Below are 27,828 nucleotides of genomic sequence, written 5' to 3' on the forward strand. Positions count from 1 at the left end.
ATTTGGTGTGTTTAAAACCAAATCAGATATATTTTTAAGTATATGTTATTAATGTAAACAATGTCAGTATCCGATAAATGACAGGTGCAAAGAAAGGTACAACTATAATACAAGTTAAGAAGACATTTCACTTAATGAATTCATTCTGTTGTGGTACTTTTCCACTGGGCTGTCTTACATGGGGAGGATTGGTACTTGAGATGGGAGGAGTTGCTAAGGAAAGATAAAAAGTGTGCACATTGAGCATTCTGCACAGGATTTTGGAAAGCTTTCCTGTCCTGACTGAAGATGCCAAGGTGCGGGGAGGATTGCAGCTAACATTGGCTCCTTGTTGGGACAGCCACAACCTCTACAAGCTCTTGCATTTGAAAAATCTAGTGTGGACATTCATCTTCTGGTTTGGTTTTTGACTCTCTATTTGATCCTCACAAAATTCTGTTAGAGCAAGGCAACAGATACCTGTTCTTAATAAAAACAAAAGATAAAATGGGTTCTGAGGTAAGACACTATAATTTAGAGTTAAAGCAGAATCATATCCTTTGAGCTAAAGGTATAGCTTGTTGTGGCTGAATTTTATTGTATCCCAAAATTGTTAGTGCTGCCATATTCACAATTATTAAATGTAATCATTTAAAAAAAATAACACATTTTTTGTTTTCTTATAATGTGCAGAGTCATATATTTTTACTTATTACTTGCAGCTTCTATCACATGAGTTTGTAAAAACTCTTGTTTATTTAACTCTTTTTGTGGGGTGGACTGAATGCAGTGCAAAGTTGTGAAACCTGTAGCTGGTTGTTCTACCTGAATGTTTTTGCTTAATTGTAAATGGGGTGCTTCTCAATTGCACAGCAAAACTATCAACACAATTTCATCATTTAGCAAAACATCAGCTTCATATGTTTCATTGCATACCTTAGAATTAGTATTAACAGTTAAATTTACAAGTCATTTGAAGACTGTAAAAAAGCTATACATCTTGTTAATGTACAGTATATCAGGTCAAGCAGATGGTTTTGGTGTCTTTGGCTCCAACTGCGTAGTGTAAATCCAAGGGCTTGGAAGGCAATCACTGTGATATATAATAAACGTGCACAGCAATAAAAGTGAACATTCTAGATATAATGGGGCTTATTTATCAGCACTGGGCAAATTTATTACTTGGCATTATCTGATTACTACCCAGATTCAGATTTGCCTAGTGTTGATAAATTAGCCCCAATACATTTGTTTTATGTAGTTTGTAGCAGTTTATGAAGGTAGACACCTTTGAACAGAACACACAACATTATACAATGTTCTGCATACAAGGGTCTGTCTGTAACATAAAGAAATCTTAATTGTATTGTAACTGCTATTTGTTAAGGCCAAACCTGATATTTACTCTGTGGAGATCAGTGGAACAAATGATGTAGAAAATCCAGACCTGGAAAATGTAGAAGAAACATACAAGGATCTTCATAAGAAAAAAACTAAGAAGACAAAGACAAAAGGCAAGCAAGTAGATGATCTTAAGCAAGAACTTGAGCTGGTGAGTAATGGTCAAAGCAACGACTAGTTACAGGTGCAGTATACTATGTTGTTTAACATGAGTGCAATAAATAGCATGTGTGCTGAACATAAATGTTTGTAAAGCTACCACATGGTTCTTGTAAGGTAGGTAATTGGACTTCTAATGCACAGATGCATCCAGAAAGCTCTGAATTACAGGAAGGCCATCTCCCATAGACTCAATTTTAAGCAAATAATTAAAATTTTTACAAATGGTTTCCTTTTGCAGTTCATAAAATGGCCCTTGCATCTGTATATCCTATGAGCCAGATCTATATATCACAGTGGCAGTTGCTGTTGTGTAGCTACTCTAACTCATAAGTAACTCATAAGTTAATAAGTGGATTTTTCAGAACCTTTTACATTCATTTTAATGGAGGTAACAAGGCACAGAAGCTCTTTCTATTTCAACAATGACCTCAAAGCACATACGAATAATAAATGATAAAAGCAACGAAGCCCATCAGAAAAGTGGTAAAAAAACAACATAGAAAATTTGTATTTAGTTACCAGATAATTTAATGTCCCAAGTATAGCTCACAAACAAACCTTAAAGCAGATTTGAGTGAAACAAATGTGTTATGTTATGTCTCTCATATTTAATTAGAAGCAAATATTTGCCTCTAAAGACTTTTTGCTAGCACTACACATTAGAAATAAATGTAGTTTCTGGCAATGTCACACTTGTGATCAACCAGTCCACTGTGCCTAGACAGTGCAAAATCTGAAATCGTCAGAGGAGTAGAAACACTGCCCTTTAGCCTTCTTTATCTTGTGGAACATACTTTACCTTAGATAAAATGTAATTTTAAGAAATGTCTGGCATGTCCTTTCAATGACTATCAAGTAACGTCTAAGTGTGTATTTTTTACTGTAGACTGGGACTAGTGTATTTAAAGAACACTTAAGCAAACAGATTGATCCATAGTTTCATTTTTTTTTATTCTTAAAGGGGTAATACTTTTTAACTAATTATATTTCTGTCATAGAATCAACATGTACAGTGAAGGGTAATTTTTCTACACAAAAAAAAAATCAGTCTTAATTTAAATGATGTTCTCTTTTATTAGGAAGATCATAAACTTGATGCTGAAGATCTGGAAGCAAAATATGAAACAAATCTTCTGAAAGTAAGGATTATTATACTTTAAAAAAAAAAAAAAAAAAAAAAACAGACTGATTCACAATCCTCATTCAATCAATTTAATTCAGTACTTTTCAATAAATGAATGTAATGAACAAACAAAGAAACACTAAGTTTGTTCATTACATGCCCCACACTGATAAGCTTTAAGCCCAGAGCTATTTAAACCAAAGGACAACGATTGATAAATCTAATCCGTGCCCTCAATTTAGCACCCTCTAAGAGGATCTGGAGTCATAACAATGTTTATTGTTTCTATGGTTCTAGGGTCTCACCAGTGCAAGAGCTGCAGAGGTTCTGGCTCGCGATGGTCCCAACGCACTTACACCCCCAAAGGGTACTCCTGAAATTGTCAAATTCTGCAAGCAGATGATAGGAGGTTTCTCCCTGCTTTTGTGGGCTGGTGCAATCCTCTGCTGGGTTGCTTATGGAATCCAGTATTCCCAAGACAATACAACATCTAGAGATAATGTAAGTTTTACACAAATTGAAAACAGCCTAAGGCATAACTCTGTGTTCATGTATTTATTGTATTATGGCATGTGCAATGTAATGTTTGCCGTATGAAAAGAGTATAAGATGGACTTTTCTGCTTCAGTACAGTAAAGAATTATTTTAAGAAGTTACCAAGATGTTACCTCTTAATCACACATATTTAAGAGTATGCTATTTCAGTTAATTATGTAAGTGTACTAGCTTCCACAGTTTGCTGTATTTCAACTATTGCTGTAGCCAGGGAATACTGCAGTGATTTTTTTGCTCATTAATAAGGACTTTTCGAAAGTGTAAATTTAACATATTGCAACATATTTTGCAGAAGTTTAGCTTATGAACATGGTTCATAAACTAGGCATACTACACAGTACTACAGGTTTTACAGTTCCGCCTTCAGTTAATTCAATACATCATTTAATATCCATGTTTGCCTTTTTGGCTACCGGTAGATTTCTAAATAAGGTTATGTTAAAGACTGAGAGGTGCCATCAATGGGGGGAAATTTACTAAAGGGCGAAGTGGCGAAAATTCGCCAGCGTGACGTCACTTTGGCACTTCGCCGATTTACTAACGGTAGCTGGCGTAAATTCGCTGGCGTAATTTTGCCAAGGAGATAGACTCTGGCACAACTTCGCACTCTTACACCAGGCGAATTTTCGGTCTGGTGAAATAGCGTTACTACGCAAATTCACAAGTTTTTGATTTTACTGACCATTACCTCTATCATCAGACTTGCCTTCACCACCTCAGACCAGGTGAAGTGCAATAGAGTAGATAGGAGTTCCTTAAAAAAAAGTTGAAAATTTTTCTAAGTCCCAGAAAACGCTGGCGTTTTTCCTATTTTTTTTGGGGGTACCCTCCTTCCCCCCTACATTTGCTAACATATGGCACCTAAACTATACCGTGGACACATGTGTAGGGCATTATAACAACTTTATATAATTTTATTAAGGTTCCCTGGCCTTGTGTAGTGTAATGTATTTGCTGCAGCATATAAAGCCATTGTACTTTAACTGCACGCCTTATGCTAATTAGCCAACGCTAGCGTAACTTCGAACTACTGAGTGTAATTTTGCTGGCGTAATTTTCGCCAGAATTCGGTAATCTGTGCGCAATTTCCGATCTTCGTGAATTAGCGTTGTCCAGGTGAATTTTCGCCTGGCGAAGTGTTGCGATGTGTGCGAAGCCAGCGCTGGCGAATTTTCGTTGGTTACTGAATTTTCCCCAATGACTTGATCTCAAATATTTTGGCACACAACTGACTGTTCACACATGTTCTGCTTGAACGTTACACAGAAAGCTTTGGAACTTTATCTAGATCATTTTGCTCTGCTAACAATATTTTTTCATTCATGGCACAGCTGTACCTAGGTGTTGTCCTTGCAGCAGTTGTCATGCTCACTGGCTGCTTTGCCTATTTCCAGGAGGCTAAAAGTACTAATATCATGGCCAGCTTCAATAAAATGATTCCACAGGTGAGAGAAGACTTGCAAAGGTGTTTATACCAGTAGATAAATGCTATTTCATAATTGTGGGAACATAGTTTATTTTCAATGTATATATATATATATATATATATATATATATATATATATATATATATATATATATATATATATAGTCTCTGAAGTAGCCCACTCAAAGGACTTAGGGGGCAGATTCACTAAGGGTCGAATTTCGAAGTTAAAAATACTTCGAAATTCGACCCTCGAATTGAAATCCTTCGACTTCGAATATCGAAGTCGAAGGATTTAGCGCTAATCCTTCGTTCGATCGATCGAAGGATTTTTCGTTCGATCGAACGATTAAATCCTTCGAATCGAACGATTCGAAGGATTTGAATCCAACGATCGAACGAAAATCCTTCGATCAAAAAAAGGTTAGCAAGCCTATGGGGACCTTCCCCATAGGCTAACATTGACTTCGGTAGGTTTTACCTGCCGAAGTAGGGGGTCGAAGTTTTTTTTAAAGGGCAAGTACTTCGACTATCGAATGGTCGAATAGTCGAACGATTTTTCGTTCGATTCGTTCGATTTCATTCGAATTCGAACGAATTTAACCAATTCGATGGTCGAAGTACCAAAAAAATACTTCGAAATTCGAAGTATTTTTCATTCGAATCCTTCACTCGAGCTTAGTGAATCTGCCCCTTAAAGTGTGAAAAGACTTTTCTATTGCAGGTGAAAAACTGACGTTTTGGTGTATCAAAGTTCAACGTTTTTCTTTGAAAAAGGCTGGTGTTCCAGCCAAAACGTCAGTTACGCATGTGATCATAAAAGATATGAGAGTTACTTTTGAGAAATGTTTAATTTGTAAGTGATTGACCAACAGCATTTAAAGTAAAGTAAATAAAAATTTTCAAATTCATAGTATTCCTGGACCCATAAAGAGATGTTACACTAATATATACCAACCAGATTGCTTGAACTATTTAATTGAAATCACTTATTATAGAATAAATATATATGAGATGGAAATATGGTTTCTTGATATTTACATTTTAACTGGAACATTTATTTTGCTCTAGCAAGCTATTGTTATACGCGATGGAGAGAAACTTGAGATTCCAGCCACTGAATTAGTAGTAGGAGACCTTGTAGACATTAAGGGTGGAGATCGAATCCCAGCTGATCTCAGACTGACCTTTGCTCAAGGTTGTAAGGTAAATGTATTTAGTTTATTTGTCGTTATCAGAATTGGAAAAATTATGCTATTCATTAAAGGAAAGCTATACCCCCCAAAATTAATATTTAAATGAAAACTATACCCCCAACACAATGTAAGTCTCTAAATGTATGTATGCATGTATATTTTTATTTGTAAAGCACTCCTTGAGGGCAAAGCACTGTACAGCAAAACAATAAATTAGTAGTAACAAACAAGGGGCCATTGAAATAAAAATAACAATAAGTGCATTATTAGAAATACAATTCACATTAATATAAAATATAATTACAATACAGATTAAGTGCTCATTGTCAATTAAACAAAAGGCTAGAGGACCCTACCCCGTAGGGCTTACAGTCTAAATGGGAGGGTAACATACAGACTCAATTCAGAGGGGTATTAAGGTGCTGTAGGTTACAGTTTGTTACACTGTTATATAAGTGCCAGTTCCCAGTTCAGGTGTTATCCAGGTGCTCCCAGAGGTAGTCTTTGAGTTTCGTTTTAAAAAAACTGAAGGAGGATTCTCTCCTGAGAGATTCAGGAATGGCATTCCAAATATAAGGAGTCGCAAGAGAGAAGGGTTTGATACAGGAAACAGCAGTTGTAGTGGGGGGTAAAACCAATCGGTTGCCCTGAGAGGAGCGTAGGTTTCGGCCAGGAACATATAGAGAAATAAGAGATCAGATATAGTTAGGTGCAGAGGAATGAAGGGCTTTGAAGGTTATGAGGAGGAGTGCATGATCGTCTTGGCCGTAGCAGGTGAAAGGAAGGGACGGATTTTGGCAATATTGCGTAAAACAAAGTAACAGGTTTTGACAGTGGTGTTAATATGTTCAGAGAAGGAGAGAGAGGAGTCAAAGATTACCCCCAGACAGCGTGCTGAGTTGACAGGATTAATGAGCATGCCATCAATAGAGATAAATAAGTAAATAAGGGAGTAGGACCAGGCTTAGGTGGAAAGATGATAAGTTCTGTTTTTGTTAGGTTGAGTTTGAGGTGGCGCTGGTTCATCCAATTTGAGATAGCTATGAGGCAGTTAGAGATTTGAGCCTCTGTTTCAGCTGTTAATGAAGGGTGGCTAAATATATTTGGGTATCATCAGCATACAGATGATAATTAAAGCCAAATGAATGGATGAGATCTCCCAAAGACAGAGTGTACAGGGAGAACAACAGCGGACCAAGTACAGAGCCTTGCGGCACCCCCAAATTAAGTGGAACTGGAGATGAGGTTTTGTTATCATAGGAGACAGTGAATGATCAGTTATAAAGGCAAGAAGAGAGCCAAGATGCAGTCTGGTTACTGATGCCAAGCAAATACAGAATTTGCATCAGGAGAGAGTGGTCAACTGTATCAAATGCAGATGATAGGTCAAGGAGGAGAAGGATGGAAAAGTGACCTTTGACTTTGGCAACCTGAAGATCGTTTGTAACTCTGCACAAAGCAGTCTCAGTAGAGTGACCAGGCCGGAAACCAGATTGCAGAGGGTCCAACAGATCATGGCTGTGTAGAAAGTTAGTAATACGGGAGAACACAATACGCTCTAGGAGTTTAAAGGAAAGTGGTAGAAGGGAGACAGGACGGTAATTTGATAGACAGGATGGGTCAAGCGTGGCCTTTTTAAGAATAGGCTTTACACAGGCCTGTTTGGAAGGTTCCAGAAGCTAGAGAATAATTGAAGATGTGAGTAAGTAGTGTAGTAAGCTCTGCAACACAGTGTTTGAGCAGAGAAGGCATAGGGTCAAGGGGGCAAGTTGTGAGTGGGATGAGAAGCTTGGAGAATTCAGACATTGTTACCGGAGGGAAGGATTAAGACATGCAAAAGGGGGCTTAGGAAGGAGGAGCTGGTTCACATTAGTAGAGGTAGGGATCTGATGTAAAAGGGCAGTTTTTACTTAAATATATATTCCAGTTTGGTAAGATTCTTTCATATGCCACTTAATTTGATATAAACTATCTGTTGCTTAATCATTAATTTTGGGGTATAGTTTTCCTTTAAAGGAGAAGGAAAGCTACGGAGGCATTTTGTTGCCAATAGATTAGCTGCAATAGTGCAAGCTAGAATGCTATATTTATTCTGTTAGAATGTTTTACCATACCTCAGTAAAAAGCTCTAGAAACTCTCTGTTTGTTTAGAATAGGAGCTGCAGTATTAATGTGGTGTGATATCACTTCCTGCCTGAGTCTCTCCCTGCTCTGGGCTCAGATTACAGTAGAGAAGAGAGGGGTGGGGGGAGAGGAGCAAACTGAGCATGCTCTTGCCCAGGGCAATGAGGTTTAATTTGAAAGCAGGAAGTCTGATCCAGAAGCCCATGTGTACACAATAGAAGGAAAGAAATGCAGTATTTCTTTTGACAGGGGACTCAGAGCAATATTACTTTGGGGGTTTACTGGTATATTTAGATGGACCTTTCTGATAAGGCTTACTTAGTTTTAACCTTTCCTTCTCCTTTAAGCAACAGATAGTTTATATTAAATTAAGTGGCATATTAAAGAACTCTGTCTATTTGGCTCAGGTGACCTAACATGTTTGGTTTTTTGTGTGCAAATACCGCGGGGGGGGGTATAGTTTTCCTTTAATGCATGATCCCCCATAAAAAGCTATACAAGCTGACATGTATGAGACAGGAATTGTTAAAATGCTGCAGGCTTACTGAAAAGATAAAAACATTTAAAAAAAAACTACTATGTGTTAAAATGAATATGATTCATCTTAGTATGATTTGAATATGATAAGAAACTAAAATTACATTTCAGACTCTCACAATTTGCAAAGCATTAATATGTGGAGAACTAAATAGTGCATATACTATATTTTTATTTAGTATTTTATGTTAATTTCTTTTTGGGACATTTAGAGGCAGATTTATCAGAGGTCGAAGTAAAATCTTACATTCTAGGATATAATTCCTAAAGTAGCATTTAGAATATATTGCTTTTACTAGAATAATTTTGAGTCAGAACCCTGCCTTTTAGGCACAAAGACTGGTCAGTTTCATTGTTTCATTTCATTGTTCATGATAATTGATCAAGTCAGGATTCTGAAAAATGTTTATGTTTTTATTTTAAAAACCTTGATAGAAACAATTTCCTCTCACCTTTTCTCTCTCTCTCTCTTCCTTTTCTCTGATTAGGTAGACAATTCATCTCTGACTGGAGAATCAGAGGCACAAACACGTTCAAGTGAATTCACACATGAAAATCCCCTTGAAACAAAGAATATTGCATTCTACTCTACCACCTGCCTTGAAGGTAAAACAATATAACAAATTCAAACTTTGCTTGAAAGAGTTAATGGCACAGGATAAAAATAACACACATAATCCAATTCATTCTAAACAGAACTATGTGTTCATCACAAACTATAAATCTATCTATCTATCTATCTATCTATCTATCTATCTATCTATCTATCTATCTATCTATCTGCTAAGGACCAACACTCCCTTATATTCAAAAAATAAAAGACTTGTTATTTCAGTCACATACCACTTGTGTCCAATGTTCCAGTCCACATTATAAATCTTATCAATTTTATTTATATTTTATAAATTATTTATATACAATGACCAGCAACACCAAGATATTTCGTGAATAATTGAAAGTGTATTGTAAAAAATCACATGTAAAGCAGTGACCAAAGGTGGGACCGAAACGTCGGATTAAGATGTAAAATCACTTGAATAAATACTATTTTCTTCATCTACAACGATGTGAGTGCTGATCCTCTCTATACTATTAATGCAAATTTGATCGTGCACCACCTGCTATATATTGATCTGAGTGCTGGTGCTGTGTTTCTCACCTTGAGAAAGGTCCCAATGGGGACCAAAACGTAACGTCGGTTACACATGCAATAACACTTTTTTTTACTTGCAAAAATCCTGGTGTTGCTGGTCTTTTTTTATTTATATGTTGATCTTACCGTGCACCCGGGTAAAGGATTTGTAACGGAGTGCTGTCCACTACAATAAGAGATATATATATATATTTTATTTGTTGTTTGTACATGCAAGTTTTCAGGGGAATCAGCTATGCTAGACAGAGGCACCACATCATCAGCAAAACACAGGTTTATTTTGGGCAAACTCTTCCTAACATAAAAGTCACAGGAACACAGTTCATCAGCATGCATTCAAGACTCCCTCCAACACAATGAGGTGTCAAGAGATCTCTGGTGTGTAATCCCACACCTCTTTTATTTACTGCTCATCAGAGAGTGTAGAATTAACCTTGGCCTGCTGCCCCAGCCTTTTTCCAAGGCAATAATAGATTGGCTTTGTAATTAAGTCACATGATACTGACACAGGAAACCCAGGTTTTTATTTCTGGTGATAGTTACTATAAAATATTTTATGGCCTTGGGAAACTCAATTGATCAAGGTCAAAATAAGATCTGCAGGGCAAGTGCCCATTGTATCTTAATAATTTGGCATTATTTATTTATTTATTTATTTATTTATTTATTTATGTATTTATATATTTACTTATTTAGTAATTCTGTAAAATGATAATGATAAAATATTTTGTTTTCACTTTCAAATTTAGGTACAGCGAGAGGTTTTGTAATTAATACCGGTGATCGTACAATCATAGGTCGGATTGCATCTTTGGCTTCTGGAGTTGGAAATGAGAAGACACCCATTGCAGTGGAAATTGAGCACTTTGTGCATATTGTAGCTGGGGTAGCTGTGTCTATTGGTGTCCTATTTTTCATAATTGCCATGAGCATGGGTTACTCAGCTCTCAACTCTATAATCTTTCTCATTGGAATTATAGTGGCTAATGTGCCTGAAGGATTACTGGCTACTGTAACTGTAAGTAAATATATTATTCTAAAATATCAAAAATAAAATGTGTAATGCACTAAGCACAAAAAGGCACACGGCCTTCAAAAAGAATCACTGTTAACCATGGCAAGATCATTTTTTTTAACTTTATCACTAGTTTTGCAATATCCCTGCTGGGAAAATATTAATGGTTATACTAACAATATAGATGGAAAAAAAAAGGTATTATGCTTTAGCTTTAAAAAAAAAAAACAATTTAGGGATTATTATTATATTTAAGGTCCTGTTTTTACCTGTTAATTTATCTGCTGCTAATTTTGTTCGACAGGTTACACTCTCTCTCACAGCAAAGAGAATGGCAAAGAAAAATTGCCTTGTGAAAAATCTAGAAGCCGTTGAGACCCTTGGCTCTACTTCTGTTATTTGCTCTGACAAAACCGGAACCCTTACTCAAAACAGAATGACCGTAGCACATCTCTGGTTTGATAACCACATCCATTCAGCTGACACAAGTGAAGAACAAACACGTATGTAAACCACCATTGTATTGTATTGTAAATACCATAATTAATGTGGAGAATAAGGGGGTTATTTATTAAATGTTTTCTGCTCTGAGTTTTAAAGGGCAAAATGTTTTAGTGGAAAAAAGCTGATTTATTATTCCCAAGGCTGCTTAAGGTCAGAATAAAAAAAATACTTAATCTCAAACCTGCCAAGGTCATGTAGAAGTCAATAGCAGATGTCCCTTTTACAATTGTGCTGGGTTTCGTACAATACTCTTTCAGGCATCAAATCTGAAAAACTGTCCTTTCCTGCACCACATTTTTTAAATTATTTTATTGATAAATATGGTAAAATTGTGGATGGGAGTTTTGTCAAATCTGTTTCACTAAAATAGTTTTTGGATTTAGGATTACACAACAGTGCACTCCTGTTTTTCCTTTGTAGTGAACGATGTTTAAGAATGAAAATGGTGTGACACTTATTGATATCCTAAATTATTTTTGGGGCAGGACAGAAGCCTATTCTAAATACTTTTCTTCAGTCAAATGCTAATGACGTGATACCATTGTTTTTAGTTTTTCTAATGACCTTGCATCTGTGTAGCCTGTATATTTTGAGGTCTATAACTGGATGTGGATAAAAGAAAACCATTGTAACGATTTATTATGCAAAACAAGTAACAATACAAATGTTAATACACAGTTTCTTAAATTGCCTCATATATAACTAAAATGTGATCAATCAGTGATTGATCAAAATCCGTTAGTAATGCATATAGTTATGTAATGCTTCATACTGTAATATCCTCCTTTAATACCACTCAATTACTGAAGTTACATCAGTTGGTATAAGTTTATTTAGTATAAGAAAACCAGACATGAGTGACATTAAGGTGTTTTTTCTGTCCAATGATAAAATAAATAAACCAGAATGAGATAACAATTAAAGGGTTTTCCACATTTGTAGGCAGCTGGCATATATTTGTGTCCACACTGATTTATAACTTGTGTATACAATTGAATGGGTCTAAATTTTGAATATAAGTTCAATTTAAAATCTCAACTCCCTCACAGATCATTCTTTTGAACAAACATCTGGAACATGGACTGCGTTAATTAAAATTGTATCCCTGTGTAATCGCGCTGAATTTAAAGCTGGGCAGAATGATGTTCCAATTATGAAGGTATGCATATAAAACAATTTGCCTAAAGATGTTACAGTTACTTAATTAAATAATGATGAAATAACAATACTTTTTAATTTTCCTTCTTTAGAAAGTTGTTGTGGGAGATGCATCTGAAACTGCACTATTAAAATTTTCTGAAGTCATCACAGGAAATGTCATGGAAATCAGAAATCACAGCAAAAAAGTGACTGAAATTCCTTTTAATTCAACAAATAAATTTCAGGTAAAGATAAAAGCTGTTTTCCTATTATGTTTTTGTGGCTTAAGTTTTTCTACTGTTTTTCACAATTATTACAACAAATATCAATTCCCAATTGCAGTTATCTATACACAAGACAGATGATCCCCAGGATAAACAATTCTTATTGGTTATGAAAGGTGCTCCAGAAAGAATACTAGAAAGATGCTCCACTATTATGATTGGGGGTAAAGAACAACCTTTAGATGGCAATATGAAAGAAGCATTTCAAACAGCTTATATGGAACTTGGTGGACTTGGAGAAAGAGTTCTTGGTGAGAAATAATTTTCTACATATTACCAAAAAACAATTATTGATAAGAAACAATAAAATAGAAAACACAGTGAGAAAAAGGTTTATCATTTGAAAAATCATGGATGCGATTCAGTTCAAGGAGAAATAGTTTTTCTCCTAATTTAGTTCCAGTTTTTTTAGCATAGACTTTAACAGAGTTTTCATGTGATAAAACCTGAGAAGTTTTTCTGAGTTACATCTCTGAGTTCTGTGTTTTCACATGATAAACCTTTTTCAATGAATTGAATCTGGGCCAATATTTGGTAATTATTATAATTAGCAATGGGCGAATTGGTGCCGCTTCGGCAGGCACGTACTTGCGGCAAACTTCAGCGTTTTATCGCCAGCAAATAAATTTGAGAAACAGCAGCAAAAATTTGCCACTGCATCAAAGAAAATATTGCCACGCATCAGAATAGCCGCATGCATAAAATAGTCGCGCGCCAAAATTATTCGGACATCCGTTGACTTTTATAGCATTTGGACAAAATAGTCGCACGTCAGAATAGTCACTAGTGTCAAAATTCTTTTGACACTAGTTAATGACTCTACAATGCGTTTTGCTAATTTAAATTTTAGTAAATTCGCTAATTTTCTGACAAAGCGGCACCAATTAATTAATTCGCCCATCACTAATTATAATGCTATTTTACGTAAGCAAGTTACAAAGGTGTATACACATGAAATAACAGTATTAATTGATGCTAAATAATTCAATGATAATTTACCAATGTGCTTACAACTATTTTGTTGGTTTTGACATTCTAAATGTATTTAAAAATTAGATTAACAGCATATTTACATTCTCATGTATGTGTATATTGACCTATTCTTCCAGGTTTTTGTCACTTGTACCTCCCAGAAGATGAATATCCAGACTCATATCCATTTGACACAGAGTCAATGAACTTTCCCACATCAAACCTTTGCTTTGTTGGACTTATGTCAATGATTGATCCACCTCGTTCGACTGTGCCTGATGCTGTTTCAAAGTGTCGAAGTGCAGGAATAAAGGTACAGTTAAACAAGGAAACCAACTGTATAGATATATCACCAAAATATTATTTGATCTGTAGTTATTTTGTAGCATATGCCAGGAGTAAAAATAACACTTATGTTAAAACTTATGTTAAAACTTTTCGCCAATAAAAGGCACAACTTTTGCTTTTAAACAGCTGACCAGTAAATTCTACCTGCTAAGTGTTTCATATAGATACACCTTTTATTACATAACCAATATAAAATCTTGCAAAGATGCCCATGTCGAATAACACATAGCAATCAATCACAGGGTCATGTTATAAAAGGAGCAAGGCATGCTAGAGGTCTAATCGGACTTATAGCAACCAATCAGCAGGTATCATTTATTGGTCACCTGAAAAAAAGCAAACTCGTAGGGACAATTTACTAATACTCAACATCTTCAAAATTTGACCTAACTCCCAAACCCCCTCAATTTGCCAATATCTTTTCTCAAAAAACCGTTGCCACGAAATCGAGCGGTAATTCAAATTGCTTGACTTTTTCTATTTGACGCTTGAATTTTTCGAGTTGACAACCGAAAACTCAAATTATTCGGAAAACAGTGCTGAAAGCCCAAAACGTTTGAGAACCATGAAGGAATGGTTCCAAAAAACATATTCCAATTGTGAAAGGGACCATCTACCAGTGAATTTTACATGATTTGATAGGTTTTAGCAGGAGTATTTTTGGGTTCTATTTTTTAGCCGCTTTGGCGCATAATAATCTAAAAAAAAGTTTTGTTTCATAATAATCTAAAAAAACGTTTTGTATATGCTTTTAAATATACTGTATTACCTATATATTTCTTGACTAAACTTTTGCTTATTTGTCAATGACTATTATCAATGTTATACAATTACGTTTTATATATTTTTTTATACATTTGGCTTTACCATACAGTACCTATGTTCGTAATGTGTATGATGGGATATTTTCTTGGCTATTTCCTTCTGTTTACACAGTTCACAGTATTTTTTTTACTTCTTGCTACAGGTTATAATGGTTACTGGTGACCACCCTATCACGGCAAAAGCTATTGCCAAAAGCGTTGGTATCATTTCAGCTGGTAGTGAAACTGTAGAGGACATTGCTAAGCGTCTTAACATTCCAATAGAGCAAGTTAACAAACGGTGAGAATAACTGAAACTTTAACCTCTTGCTTTTTTTCTCTCTTTATAATATTGCACATAGTTTTGGCAGAATCACATGATACCAAACTCGATCTTTTACACTTTGATATTTTACCTCACTTACAATTGGTTCACTGTAAAATTTCAACTTAAATCCATTTAATTATGGTTTTTTGTTAAAGGTACAGAATGCCTAAACATGAACATGACCAAGACTCACACTACAAATTAATCTGTAGTCATATTAATATTTTTTCTTTAACAGAGCAGTGGCCGAATTTGCCAGTATGTTGTTTTAAAATTCAATTTTTTTATACTACGCTTCTGCCTCCTCCATCTTATCCATCTTGACTGGCCAATCACCACATCATCACCCCATCCCATAATGTCATTGCTCCATCCCTATTTAAACCTACATCATCACCACACCCCCACACGGATGAGAAAAGATGGCAACGCTCCTGTTAGCAAGAAGAATGGACATCTTTTGTCAAATGTTTTGTTGATACTGGTAAAGAAGCAAAAAAAAAAAAAAATACATAAATAATGACATTATCTTCTCCTTTATAACATAGTAACATACAGATGAAGCCACTTGGATTTGTGAGTTAAATGCGTCATGACTCAAGGTTAATTAAAGAAACTGTGTTATCTAAAGTCATCTTAACTCATTTAATGCATTTAACCTTTTCATTAGCATACCAAAGCACCATTGTTCACAATGGGGAATGCTTTAATTAGATGGGATGCTGTGACACAATTGTCTGTGTTAAATGGGATAAGTGGGATATCTGTGTTTAGTTATTCTGTGTCAAACAGGCAAACCAAAGTGGCTGCATCTGTAGTAAGTAAAGTTGAAAAAAGACACACGACCATCAAGTTCAACCTTTTAGTTTTTTTTTTTAAATCTGCCTAACTGCTAGTTGACTTATACATAGTTATCATATCTCCCCTTAAGCACCTCTTCTCCAGCATGAACATCCCCAATTTGGCCAGTCTTTCCTCATAGCTAAGATTTTACATACCTTTTGCCAGATTACTTGCTCTTCTCTGTACCCTCTCTAATACAATAATTTCCTGTTTGAGTGATGAAGACCAAAACTGTATGGCATATTCTAGATGGGGCCTTACAAGTGCTCTATACAGTGGAAGAATGACCCACTCTATGCCCCTTTTAATACAGCGCAAGACATTATTTGCCCTTGATGCTGCTGACTGGCATTGCTTGCTACAGCCAAGTTTATCATCTACAAGGACTCCATTAAGGGTACCAGTGGCTTGGATATTCTTATATCCCGGGTGCATGACTTTACATTTATCAACATTGAATCTCATTTCCCACTTAGCTGCCCAGATTGCCAGTTTGTCAAGATTGTGTTGCAAGGATGCCACATCCTGGATGGAATTAATTGGGCTGGATAGTTTTGTCATCTGCAAACACTGATACGTTACTTACAATACCCTCCCCTAAGTCATTAATGAACAAATTAAATAAAAGTGGACCCAATACCGAGCCATGAAGAACCTTACTCCAAGTAGAGAATGTACCATTAACAACCACCCTCTGCACCCGATCCTGTAGCCAAATAGATCACATGTACTGCCACCACTGTCCAGCATCTTACTTACCTCATCATAAAAAGCAATCAAATTTGTCTGACATGACCTATCTGTCAAATTTACTGGCCTATAATTGCCAAGTTGAGATTGTAATCCCTATTTAAATATTGGAATAACATCATCTTTTCTCCAATCTAAAGGCACCATAACAGATGAAAGTGAATCTGAGAAAATCGGGGGCTGGTCTAAAACTGAACTAAGCTCTCTTAGAACCCGGGGTGTATGCCATCAGGCCCTGGAGCCTTGTTTACATTAATTTTTATTAAAGCTTTATGAATCATATCCTGAATCAGCCACTGACTAGATTGAGCTGAGTCATTAATGCAGCTATAAAGTGAGCCTGGGAACTCAGACTGTATACACTGAAAAAAAGAACTGATTTTGCACATTTGCCTTTTCTGTATCTGTTACAACCATACTGGTACTGATATTTAATGGAGCAACACTCTCAACCTGCATCTTTTTACTATTAATATATTTAAAAAACTTTTTAGGGTTAGTTTTCACCTCCACCGCAATTAACTCATTTCCTTTCTTTGCCTTCCGGATTGCCGATTTACAACATTTATTACATTGTTTATATTCATTAAATGCAGCTTCTGTCCCAACAGATTTGTAGTTTTTAAATGCCTTTCTCTTCTTTCCTATTAACTTCTTTACTTCTGTATTAAGCCACATAGGATGATTCTTAGCGCTTCTACATTTACTCCTTAATGGAATAAATTGAGAACAGTAAGGATTTAATATCATTTTAAATGACAACCATTTCTGTTATGTGTTTTTAGCTGAAAACGTAATGCCCTAATCAATGTTCTGTAGAGCAGCCCTCAAGGCACTAAAATTAGCTTTTCCAAAATTCATGGTTTTTGTTGCCCCAGTAAATATTTATTTTTTGCACCAGACATTTAATGATATAACATTATGGTCACTATTACCCAGGGGTTCAATGACTTGCACATTTGCTATAAGTTCTGGGTCATTTGAGATCACTAGATCCAGAATAAATTTTTTTCTGGTAGGCTCCTCAACAACTTGTGCCATAAAAATGTCATGCAACAAGTTTATAAACTTACAGCTCCTCCTTTTCTATTGCATCTGTTTTATAAATGCTAAAATATACTGTTTCTGTTCCTTGTTTAAAAAGAATATATATATATATATATATATATATATATATATATATATATATATATATATATAATTCAGGTATCAGCTCTTTATATCTTTTACTTAATAAATCATAAATTAATGATTTGTACTGGAGCTTATAAGTGCCTGTACTAGGGCATAGTTACATTCTAGAACACTAAGGGGGTAATTTATTAACAATCAAATTATTTCCACAAATGTCGAAAAAATTGTGGTTCTCAATTTTTTAGAAAGCTCTAAAAATTCGAGATTTATCAAGAGAAAATACCACAAAAGCCTTTTCTGCTAACCTTTGCCAAATTAAAGTCGTCACCATGCTATAGAAGTCAGTGGGAGGAGCATTGATTCTATTGGACTATTTTTAAACCAATCTGTTTTTTTTAGATACAAATTGTCCGAAAGACTAGACTTTTTAAAGTTTAGTTTTAGAGTTTGTGAGATTAATCGTGATTTAAAAATACACTAAAATCCTACCTTTAATGAATAAGCCTCTAAGTTTTGAGTGTTTTAAAATGATAAGATCCTGGTAAAGGAAAATAACTGCCTCACACAAATGTGTTCACAATGAATTTCTATTCCTCCCACAAATTTCTATGCATGTTTACTTTTTTTGCATTACTTCTTCTTTGGTGTCAACACTTTTTTTCATCAAAAGCTACAGGCTAAGCTTTATTGTAAGATATATTTCTTCCATATACAGTTGTTTTGTGCAATGTAGACTATGTATGTTTTTTTAAATTCTTATTTGGTTAAAGCAGTGTTTCTTATTGAATTTATACAGTGAAGCCAAAGCAGCAGTGGTGAATGGAGGAGAGCTAAAAGACATATGTCCTGAAGAACTGGATGACATTTTAACCCATCACTCAGAGATTGTCTTTGCCAGAACATCCCCCCAACAAAAACTAATTATAGTTGAAGGTTGTCAGAGGCAGGTGAGCATATTTTCATTCCTAAGTTTATTGCATACAAATGTAGGATTTTTTGTTATGTGGTCCCACAACTTTTTGAAGTTTAACTTGACATCTGCATTCCTAGACTATGCTTTGTAAATCTTGTTCAGTGGAACTTATTATATTCAATTATAATTAGTTTCTGTTGATGTCTACAGAACATTAGCAGTGTACAAAGTAGTTTATAACTGTGATCTTTAAATATCATTTTCAGTAGCTGAAATTTGTATTTATGTTCCATCAATGATCCATGTAGGCAGCCTCCAAAACTTTCATAGTTTGTTTATAAAAACAGTTCATAATTAAAAAAGGAATCATTGATAATTTTGTTTGATTTGTCTGAAATATTTGTATCTCGAATGGATATTAAAGAAAGTATGAGTGACATTACAACCCACAAAACTGAGGGGCACATTTACTAAGGGTCAAGGTGAATTTTTGAATTCAAAAACTTCGAATTTCGAAGTAATTTTTTGGGTACTTCGACCATTGAATATGCCAAATTCCACTTCGATTCGAATTGAAAATACTTTGAATATTCGACCATTTGAAAATTGAAGTACTGTCTCTTTAAAAAACTTTGACTTCGACACTTCACCCCCTTAAACCTGCCAAATTGCTATGTTAGCCTATGGGGACCTCCTAGAACCTATAGCCAACATTTGGCTAAGTTTTTAGAAGTCTAGAAGTTTTTTACATCATTCGTATCGTTCGATCGATCAATTAAATCGTTTGAATTGTTCGATTCGAACGATTTCTATGAACGATCAAACGATTTTACTTCGACTGAATATGGACATATTTGATCAAAAAAACCTTCGACTTTGAATATTGAAGTAATGCAATTCGATGGTCGAATTTTGAAGATTTTTTTCGTTTCGAAATTCAACCCTTAGTAAATGTGCCCCCAAGTGTACTTTACCAACACTTTAAAAAAATCCAGGAAATAAACACTAAATATAAAAAAAACTTTTGACATTTAGGTAAAAGAGCAAATACTAGGAATTCATATTTCCAGAACCATTGATCACGATTTTGTCCTAAAAGTGTTAAAATAGTTTTTAGAAAAGTATGTTTACTTGGAACTGAATGTAAGTTATTTCAACTTTTGACTACCAGTCAGGAAACTGTTAATTGAATTGAAACATTTATCAAAGATGTTATATGTGTCCTTTTCAAAAGAATGTCTTTGCTTCTTTAAATAACACTAAGGGGCACATTTACTTAGGGTTGAATATCGAGGGTTAATTAACCCTCGATATTCGATTTTCAAAGTTAAATCCTTCGACTTCGAATATCGAAGTCGAAGGATTTACCGCAATTCGTTCGATCGAACGATCGAAGGAAAAATCGTTCAATCGACCGATTCGAAGGATTCCTATGGGGACCTTCCCCATAGGCTAACATTGCACCTCGGTAGGTTTTACTTGGCGAAGTAGGGGGTCGAAGTTTTTTTAAAGAGACAATATTTCGACTATCGAATGGTCGAATGGTCCAACGATTTTTAGTTCGAATCATTCGATTCGAAGTCGTAGTCGAAAGTCGAAGTAGCCAATTCGATAGTCGAAGTAGTCCAAAAAACGTTCGAAATTCGAAGTATTTTTTCTTCTATTCCTTCACTCGAGCTAAGTAAATGTGCCTCTCAGCTCTAACATCATTCTGAATTATTAATTCCTAAAGAAAATTGCAAGGTGGGGGGGGTGATGAAGTGTTGTACCTTTTTGTTTTGAAGAGAGTACATGATTACACTCTCATACATATGCATACATGTGTACTTTATAATCGATGTGCATATGGAAATCATCCATATTATTGCATTGCATATTATTTAGCAGATATTTCAAACAGATGTTTGGTTTACAATTTTGCTGCTACACTATCCTATCATTTATTTTTCAGAATGCTGTCGTAGCTGTGACTGGTGATGGTGTTAATGACTCACCTGCTCTGAAAAAGGCAGATATTGGAATTGCTATGGGGATAGCAGGATCTGATGCAGCTAAAAATGCAGCGGATATGATTTTACTAGATGATAATTTTGCCTCAATTGTTACTGGAGTTGAAGAAGGTAACAACAGTGAAAATATTTAATTATATGATTTTATATTGATTAATAATAACAGTGCTCACCAAAATAGTGAGATTTTGTTGCCTTTATATCCTACCTTTTAGGGGGGATTGCCAAAACATTCTTATACATTTACTAGCTGCAAACTGCTGCAAGGGTAAAAATATATAAATATATAAATATATAAATATAGCTTAACAAAAATGCCACAACCTTTTAAACAGTTGTAAAGGTTTTAATAGAGGGATAACTTGAAAACATCTTATGATAGCTATATCAATCCCTTAAGCAAATACACTTAGGGGGTTATTTACTAAGCCCCGAATGCAAAAATCAAGAAAAATTGGTGATTTTTTCTTATAAAATCGTGCTTTTAAAAAATCATTTTTCGGAATTTATTAAATTCCGAGGCTGGAAAACTCAGAATCTGAAATGCCGGCATCTCAGACCTGTCGAGGTTGCAGATAAGTCAATGGGAGAAGTCCCTATGATTTTATTGATGTGAGCTGGGTCTCGTGCTAAACCCCGAAGTTTTCAGAGGTTTCGGGCAAAAATCTGAGGTTTCGGGTAAAAACTCAGGAAAAAACGTTAAAATCGAGTGAAACCTCAGAAAAAATCGTGAAAGTCAGGGTTTTTACCACAAAGCAAATTTTCGGGAACATGTAATAATAAGCGTTAAAAACCCGAGCGGTTTAGATCGGAGTTTGTAGCAGACAATACTGAGATAAGTTCGGACCTTGATAAATAACCCCCTTATTGTACATATATGTAGAAGACATGAAACGTGGCTTCCAGATTATTTTATTCAGTTGTAAATATATTTTCTATCTTCCACACAAAACTGCTAACCTTTTTGCCCTGGTAATTGCCTATAGGGCAGGTTCTTCAGTTTAGCAAAATGCTTGGGAAAAACTGAAGCATTTGTAGCAAAAAACTAAGCATAAGGTACTATCACTTTCTTAATGGCTCTTCCTTTTTCTAGGACGCCTTATTTTTGACAATATCAAAAAATCTATTGGGTACACCTTAACCAAGAACATTGCTGAGTTGTGTCCTTTTTTGATCTACATCATTGCCAGTATTCCTTTGCCGATTGGCACTATTACAATCCTCTTCATTGACTTGGGCACAGATATTGTAAGTACAAGCCATTTTGTTCTACAATATTTTTACTCAAGTTTAACATATTCATTCATAACACTGGATAAATAGGAACATATTAGTGATACATTTTATAATTTATATAATTAACCTTTATTTTATAAAATCTAACCTTCATTTTCTGCATGGGTATACACATGTATCATATTGCAAGCCTTGAAATGGAGGGCTATTTAAGGGAGAACTAAAGCTTAACTAAGGAAGTAGGTTCAGCCCAAGTCGACCACAGCACAGCAAGGAAGAATATAAATGTCATAATATAAGGCTGATTAGTTATTAATAAGATAATTAATACAGATAATTACTACATGGCAGCACAGAAACCAGTGCAACTAGCATCAGAATTTAATAAACAACCCTCTAGCATCAGCTTATATTTCAGGGCAACTTAATTTTCTGCTTGATAATTTACAATGACCCCTAAGCTTAGCTTCTCAACAGCTGCTCAGAGCCCACTGAGCATGTGAGTGTCACAGACACTTTCCAAGATGGTCACCGTCTGTGACACGTTTGAAGTCCTGGGTCATTGCTGCTATTGAGAAGCTGAAAATTTCAGCTGGTGCAATAAATTCAGTATATAAAATATAGCATTTTTAGCTATATACATTTTTTGGTTTAGTTCTTCTTTAAGGCTACACTTGTTCATTTTGAACACCAGTTAAAAACAGTTCTGTTTTGCTTTTTTTTCATTAAATATTTTTAAATACTAAGGAAAGCAGGACAACTAAAAAAATGAAATCTTACACAATTAAATTCTTAGTTACTTTACTGGGTGTTTATCAGGCTAAAACACATCTTCCTTGTTTGTGATTATTTAATTAATGATTTGTATCTAATGTGGAACACCATTTTTTTGTATTTATTTTTTCTTGCAGATTCCTTCTGTTTCTTTTGCATATGAAAAAGCAGAAAGGGATATAATGAACCGAAAACCCCGCAGGAAGAACATTGACAGATTGGTTAATCAGCAGCTAGCATTATATGCTTACCTTCAAATTGGTGTGTATTTTATTTTCCTACATATTAATCTGTTTTCTCACAGACACAGAAACATCTTGATTATTTTTTTGTTTTTTGAAGGTATGATTCAGTCAGTTGGGGCTTTCTTAAATTACTTTACTGTTATGGCTGAGCAAGGATTTCTGCCTCATACCCTACTTGGATTACGTGTTCCTTGGGAAAACATATATGACCAGGAGCTAGAAGACAGCTATGGACAGCAATGGGTAAGAACAAGGCCAGCTGTAAAGCAAATACATAACTGTGCAGTATTAGTGAATATTTGTGCATATACACAATACTACGTTCAATTATTACAGGGCATTTTATTAGCAACATATTCTAGTTATGCTGTTATTATTTATTGTATACTGAGTGACTTATGATGGTATACGTTTTCCAGACTTTTCATCAACGCCAGTTTTTGGAATGGACTGGATACACTGCCTTTTTCGTAAGCATTGTTACTGAGCAACTGGTTGACTTGCTTATCAGGAAAACAAGAAGGAATTCTCTATTTCAGCAGGGAATTTTCAAGTAAGTTTATATTACTTTTTGTATCCTCCACTGCATTATCTTATAGACGATATTTTATGAGACACACAGCTATGTCTAATTTTACAGATACAAATATAAAACATTCAATACAGCAATTTCTGTATCTGACTGTATTTCATTTACTAAAACAGCAGCAGTTACTAAGGAATGACCAATATTGATAAGGTGAATTAAAGCAAACAAACAGATTATAAATATAGATTATTTTTAAAGTGATCCTCCATAATAAAGAAATCAATTAATTTAGTTTTTTTTAGGAGTACTTCACCTAATCTGTTTTGTGGTTGCCTTATAACAAGCAAACCTACCTTTAATGACTTATGTACTGTAGGATGGGTCTTTTATATAACCACTAATATACTAATTTTAAACCATGAATCAGCAAAAATAAAATACATGGCTGCAAAATAATAAGTTGTTCTAAACATGCGCAAATGCACAACCCTAACATCATATGAATGTATCACTGTAACTTGTCTTTTTGCAAAAAACTGTGCTATTTGTAGTTGCCATCTTGGTAATGCAGCCTATTTTGTTTTGTTACATTGCACTTATTGACTGTTTCTTATTGTATCTTTATAGGAACAAGTTCCTCCTGTTTGGGTTAGCTTCCCAGATTATCATTGCTGCATTTTTTTCATATTGTCCAGATATGCCTTATGCCCTAAAATTCACTCCACTAAGGTAATATACAATGAGTTTTTTAAATAGCACAATCCATTCTTAAGTATTCCACTTTTACATTGTTTCTAATTTAGCTCAGAGCTTCATGCTAGTACACAAGGGAGGTGTGCCAATGAGATAAGTTGAAAAACTTGCCTCCAACAGCAGTGCCCCTCAGGTTACCAGCCACTCCTGGTAACTTTAAGAGCCCAATTACAGGTTTTTAAACTGGAAATTTGGCTCTTCATGTAACTAAGTTGCATTAAATCTATATTAGTTTATATACTGTGTAAATGATTATTAGAAGACTTTTGGGTATGATCCAAATTACAGAAACATCCCATATCCAGAAGTCCCCAGATCCCAAGCATTCCAGACAAAAGATCCTATATCTTACTGGATTTTCCACAATAGCACAAGTCCTCTTCATACTATTATTCTCAAATTTCAATTTATCTTTGCCATGCATGCTTTCCACAGTGTTTAGGAAAGTGTAATCATTTGACTTTATTACTAAAAACAGTGTTTACTTTTTATACATAGGTGGACTAGTCCTTGATAGTGATGTTACTATTTCGTTTTCCTTTCTGGCAATATACAGTATATTTATATAATTTATAACAAGGAACAGAACCACTGTCCCACAAGTCAAAACATTTATCTGACAGTTTCTTTTACACAAACTATACTGCTGCTTAGAGATTGCTGTGGCCTACTATAACAAGGAGAAAGAAAGAGACAAGAAAGTTTAGCTGAGTAAACTGAAGCATTCAAAGCAATCTTAAGTTCAAATATGGTTAAATATAACCATCAATTTAAAAAGACAAAAAAAATTTTACAATAAAGTATGTGAAATGCGCACATATTTCTGCATCTCATATTGCAATTTCTTTGTTTTTTTAGGATTCAGTACTGGTTTGTTTCAATAGCTTTTGTCTTGTTAATCTTTGTGTATGACGAAATTCGCAAGCTTTTCATCAGACTGTATCCTGGCAGTAAGTATAAATATATATTTTTTTTCTACTACACAAAAATGTTGTTACTGTTTTACACTGCAGCATGGTGTGATTTGTTTTGTACAATATTAAAATGCTTTTATTAACTTGCTGAAGATCAAGATATTTGAGGAATGTACAATCATTTACTTATTAATGTGCTGCAAAAATGACTTAAACACAGAATTGACATGAAAGGAAACTTATAGTTTCTCTCTAGCTCATTTGCTATGTCATCATATTGCCATGTAACACAATGGAATTGCCATGGAACTTTTGCTGCTAGATGTCTGGAGTTAAAAGATATATGTTTAATTCCTTCAATGATTGCATGAACAGGAGGAATAGGCAAGGTTCTCATTGTGCCCATAGCAAAAACTTTTTTGGACAGTGGTTTATTACAAATCCATTCCCCAACAATATGTTGGAACAAGCTGAGTTAGCCACCAACTCATAAACTCTATATTATATATAGATTCAGACTAGCTTTTTATCTCTTGTTAAAATAATGAATATTTCTTCAAATTATATAGTTACATAGTTCAATTGGGTTGAAAAAAGACAAAGTCCATCAAGTTCAACCCCTCCAAATGAAAACCCAGCATCCATACACACACCCCTCCCTACTTTTAATTCAAATCTATATACCCATACCTATACTAACTATAGAGTTTAGTATCACAATAGCCTTTGCTATTATGTCTGTCCAAAAAATCATCCAAGCCATTCTTAAAGGCATTAACTGAATCAGCCATCACAACATCACCCGGCAGTGCATTCCATAACCTCACTGTCCTGACTGTGAAGAACCCCCTACGTTGCTTCAAATGAAAGTTCTTTTCTAGTCTAAAGGGGTGGCCTCTGGTACGGTGATCCACTTTATGGGTAAAAAGGTCCCCTGCCATTTGTCTATAATGTCCTCTAATGTACTTGTAAAGTGTAATCATGTCCCCTCGCAAGCGCCTTTTTTCCAGAGAAAACAACCCCAACCTTGACAGTCTACCCTCATAATTTAAGTCTTCCATCCCCCTAACCAATTAAGTTACACGTCTCTGCACTCTCTCCAGCTCATTTATATCCCTCTTAAGGACTGGAGTCCAAAACAGCACTGCATACTCTAGATGAGGCCTTACCAGGGACCTATAAAGAGGCATAATTATGTTTTCATCCCTTGAGTTAATGCCCTTTTTTATGCAAGACAGAACTTTATTTGCTTTAGTAGCCACAGAATGACACTGCCCAGAATTAGACAATTTGTTATCTACAAAAACCCCTAGATCCTTCTCATTTAAGGAAACTCCCAACACACTGCCATTTAGTGTATAACTTGCATTTATATTATTTTTGCCAAAGTGCATAACCTTGCATTTATCAATATTGAACCTAATTTTCCAGTTTGCTGACCAGTTTTCCAACTTAGACAGATCACTCTGCAAAGTGGCAGCATCCTGCATGGAACCTATAGTTCTGCACAATGTAGTAGCATCTGCAAAAATAGGTCATTAATAAACAAGTTGAAAAGCAGGGGACCTAGTACAGAGCCCTGCTGTACTCCACTAACAACACTGGTCCAATTAGAAAATGTTCCATTTACCACCACTCTTTGTAGTCTATCTTTTAGCCAGTTCTCTATCCAGATACAAATACTATGTTGCAGGCCAACATTCCTTAATTTAACCAGTAACCTTTTGTGTGGCACTGTATCAAATGCTTTAGCAAAGTCTAAGTAAATCACATCCACTGCAATCCCAGAATTGAGGTCTTTACTTACCTTCTCATAAAAAGAAATTAAGTTAGTCTGGCAAGATCTATTACGAATAAAACCATGCTGGCACAAACTCATAATATTATGATTTGTTATGATGTCCAGTATCTTATCCTTTATTAACCCTTCGAAAAGCTTTCCTACCACTGACGTCAGACTAACTGGCCTATAGTTTTGAGTCTGAGAATGGGATCCTTTAGTAACAAGCTAGTTAATATGGTGCCTGGATACACTTTATCAAACTGATATAAATGCCTACAACAATAAACTGGGGGTGCCTTTTTCAGTCCTTTAATTTGCTTTTCCATTTTTTTGCAGGTTGGTGGGATAAGAACATGTATTATTAAGGTTCTTTTGGAATTACTTGGTGATGTAGACTCATTTCGTGGCTGATTAAATGTATGATTTTGTAAAATATTGCCGGGAAATGTTTATAAAGTATTATATAAACTATCTCCTATTTGTTGAACAAGTAAGGATGAAGAGTTGTGTAAATGTTATGTAAAATAATAAAATGATTATTTTTAAAAAATGTGATTTTTTTTTTAACACATATGTAATGCATGTGCTTTATTTTGACTACTGCCAAAATCAGAAAATCAGTTTTATCTAATACAATTAAAATTATGGGATTTTCTTACAATTATAGACTTTGCTACCATTCTCCTGTCTGTGTCCATGTATGCTGACAGTTTGACCTTTTCTACATCTGGATTTCAAACATCTCAGCCACTTTGAAAGACATGGTGGTAAATTTTTCCCAGTTGGGACGGGTCCCAAGTTTTTTAGAAAAATGCTTTTTTGCTAAATTATTTGCTAAAAATGTTGTTTTGTCACTTTTTTGTATTATCAATGTAGACAAAATGATTATTACAAT

At 34.9% G+C, this 27,828-nt stretch overlaps 1 protein-coding gene across 1 annotated transcript; it reads left to right on the top strand.

Annotated features, from left to right (window-relative positions):
* Positions 1 to 281: 281 nt before the first annotated feature.
* atp12a.S (ATPase, H+/K+ transporting, nongastric, alpha polypeptide S homeolog) lies at positions 282 to 27,397 on the top strand. The gene is given in 23 exon segments (NM_001087349.2): positions 282 to 498; positions 1,367 to 1,531; positions 2,622 to 2,681; positions 2,963 to 3,166; positions 4,552 to 4,665; positions 5,718 to 5,852; positions 8,992 to 9,109; positions 10,406 to 10,674; positions 10,976 to 11,174; positions 12,225 to 12,334; positions 12,426 to 12,560; positions 12,658 to 12,850; positions 13,709 to 13,884; positions 14,887 to 15,023; positions 18,574 to 18,724; positions 20,642 to 20,810; positions 21,793 to 21,947; positions 22,847 to 22,970; positions 23,052 to 23,197; positions 23,374 to 23,507; positions 24,111 to 24,212; positions 25,095 to 25,186; positions 27,270 to 27,397. Coding segments are annotated over 23 exon segments (3,129 nt in total). The 5' UTR covers positions 282 to 486; the 3' UTR covers positions 27,299 to 27,397.
* Positions 27,398 to 27,828: the final 431 nt, after the last annotated feature.

This window comes from Xenopus laevis, chromosome 7S (assembly GCF_017654675.1).
Source record: "Xenopus laevis strain J_2021 chromosome 7S, Xenopus_laevis_v10.1, whole genome shotgun sequence".
NCBI classification, from domain to species: domain Eukaryota; kingdom Metazoa; phylum Chordata; class Amphibia; order Anura; family Pipidae; genus Xenopus; species Xenopus laevis.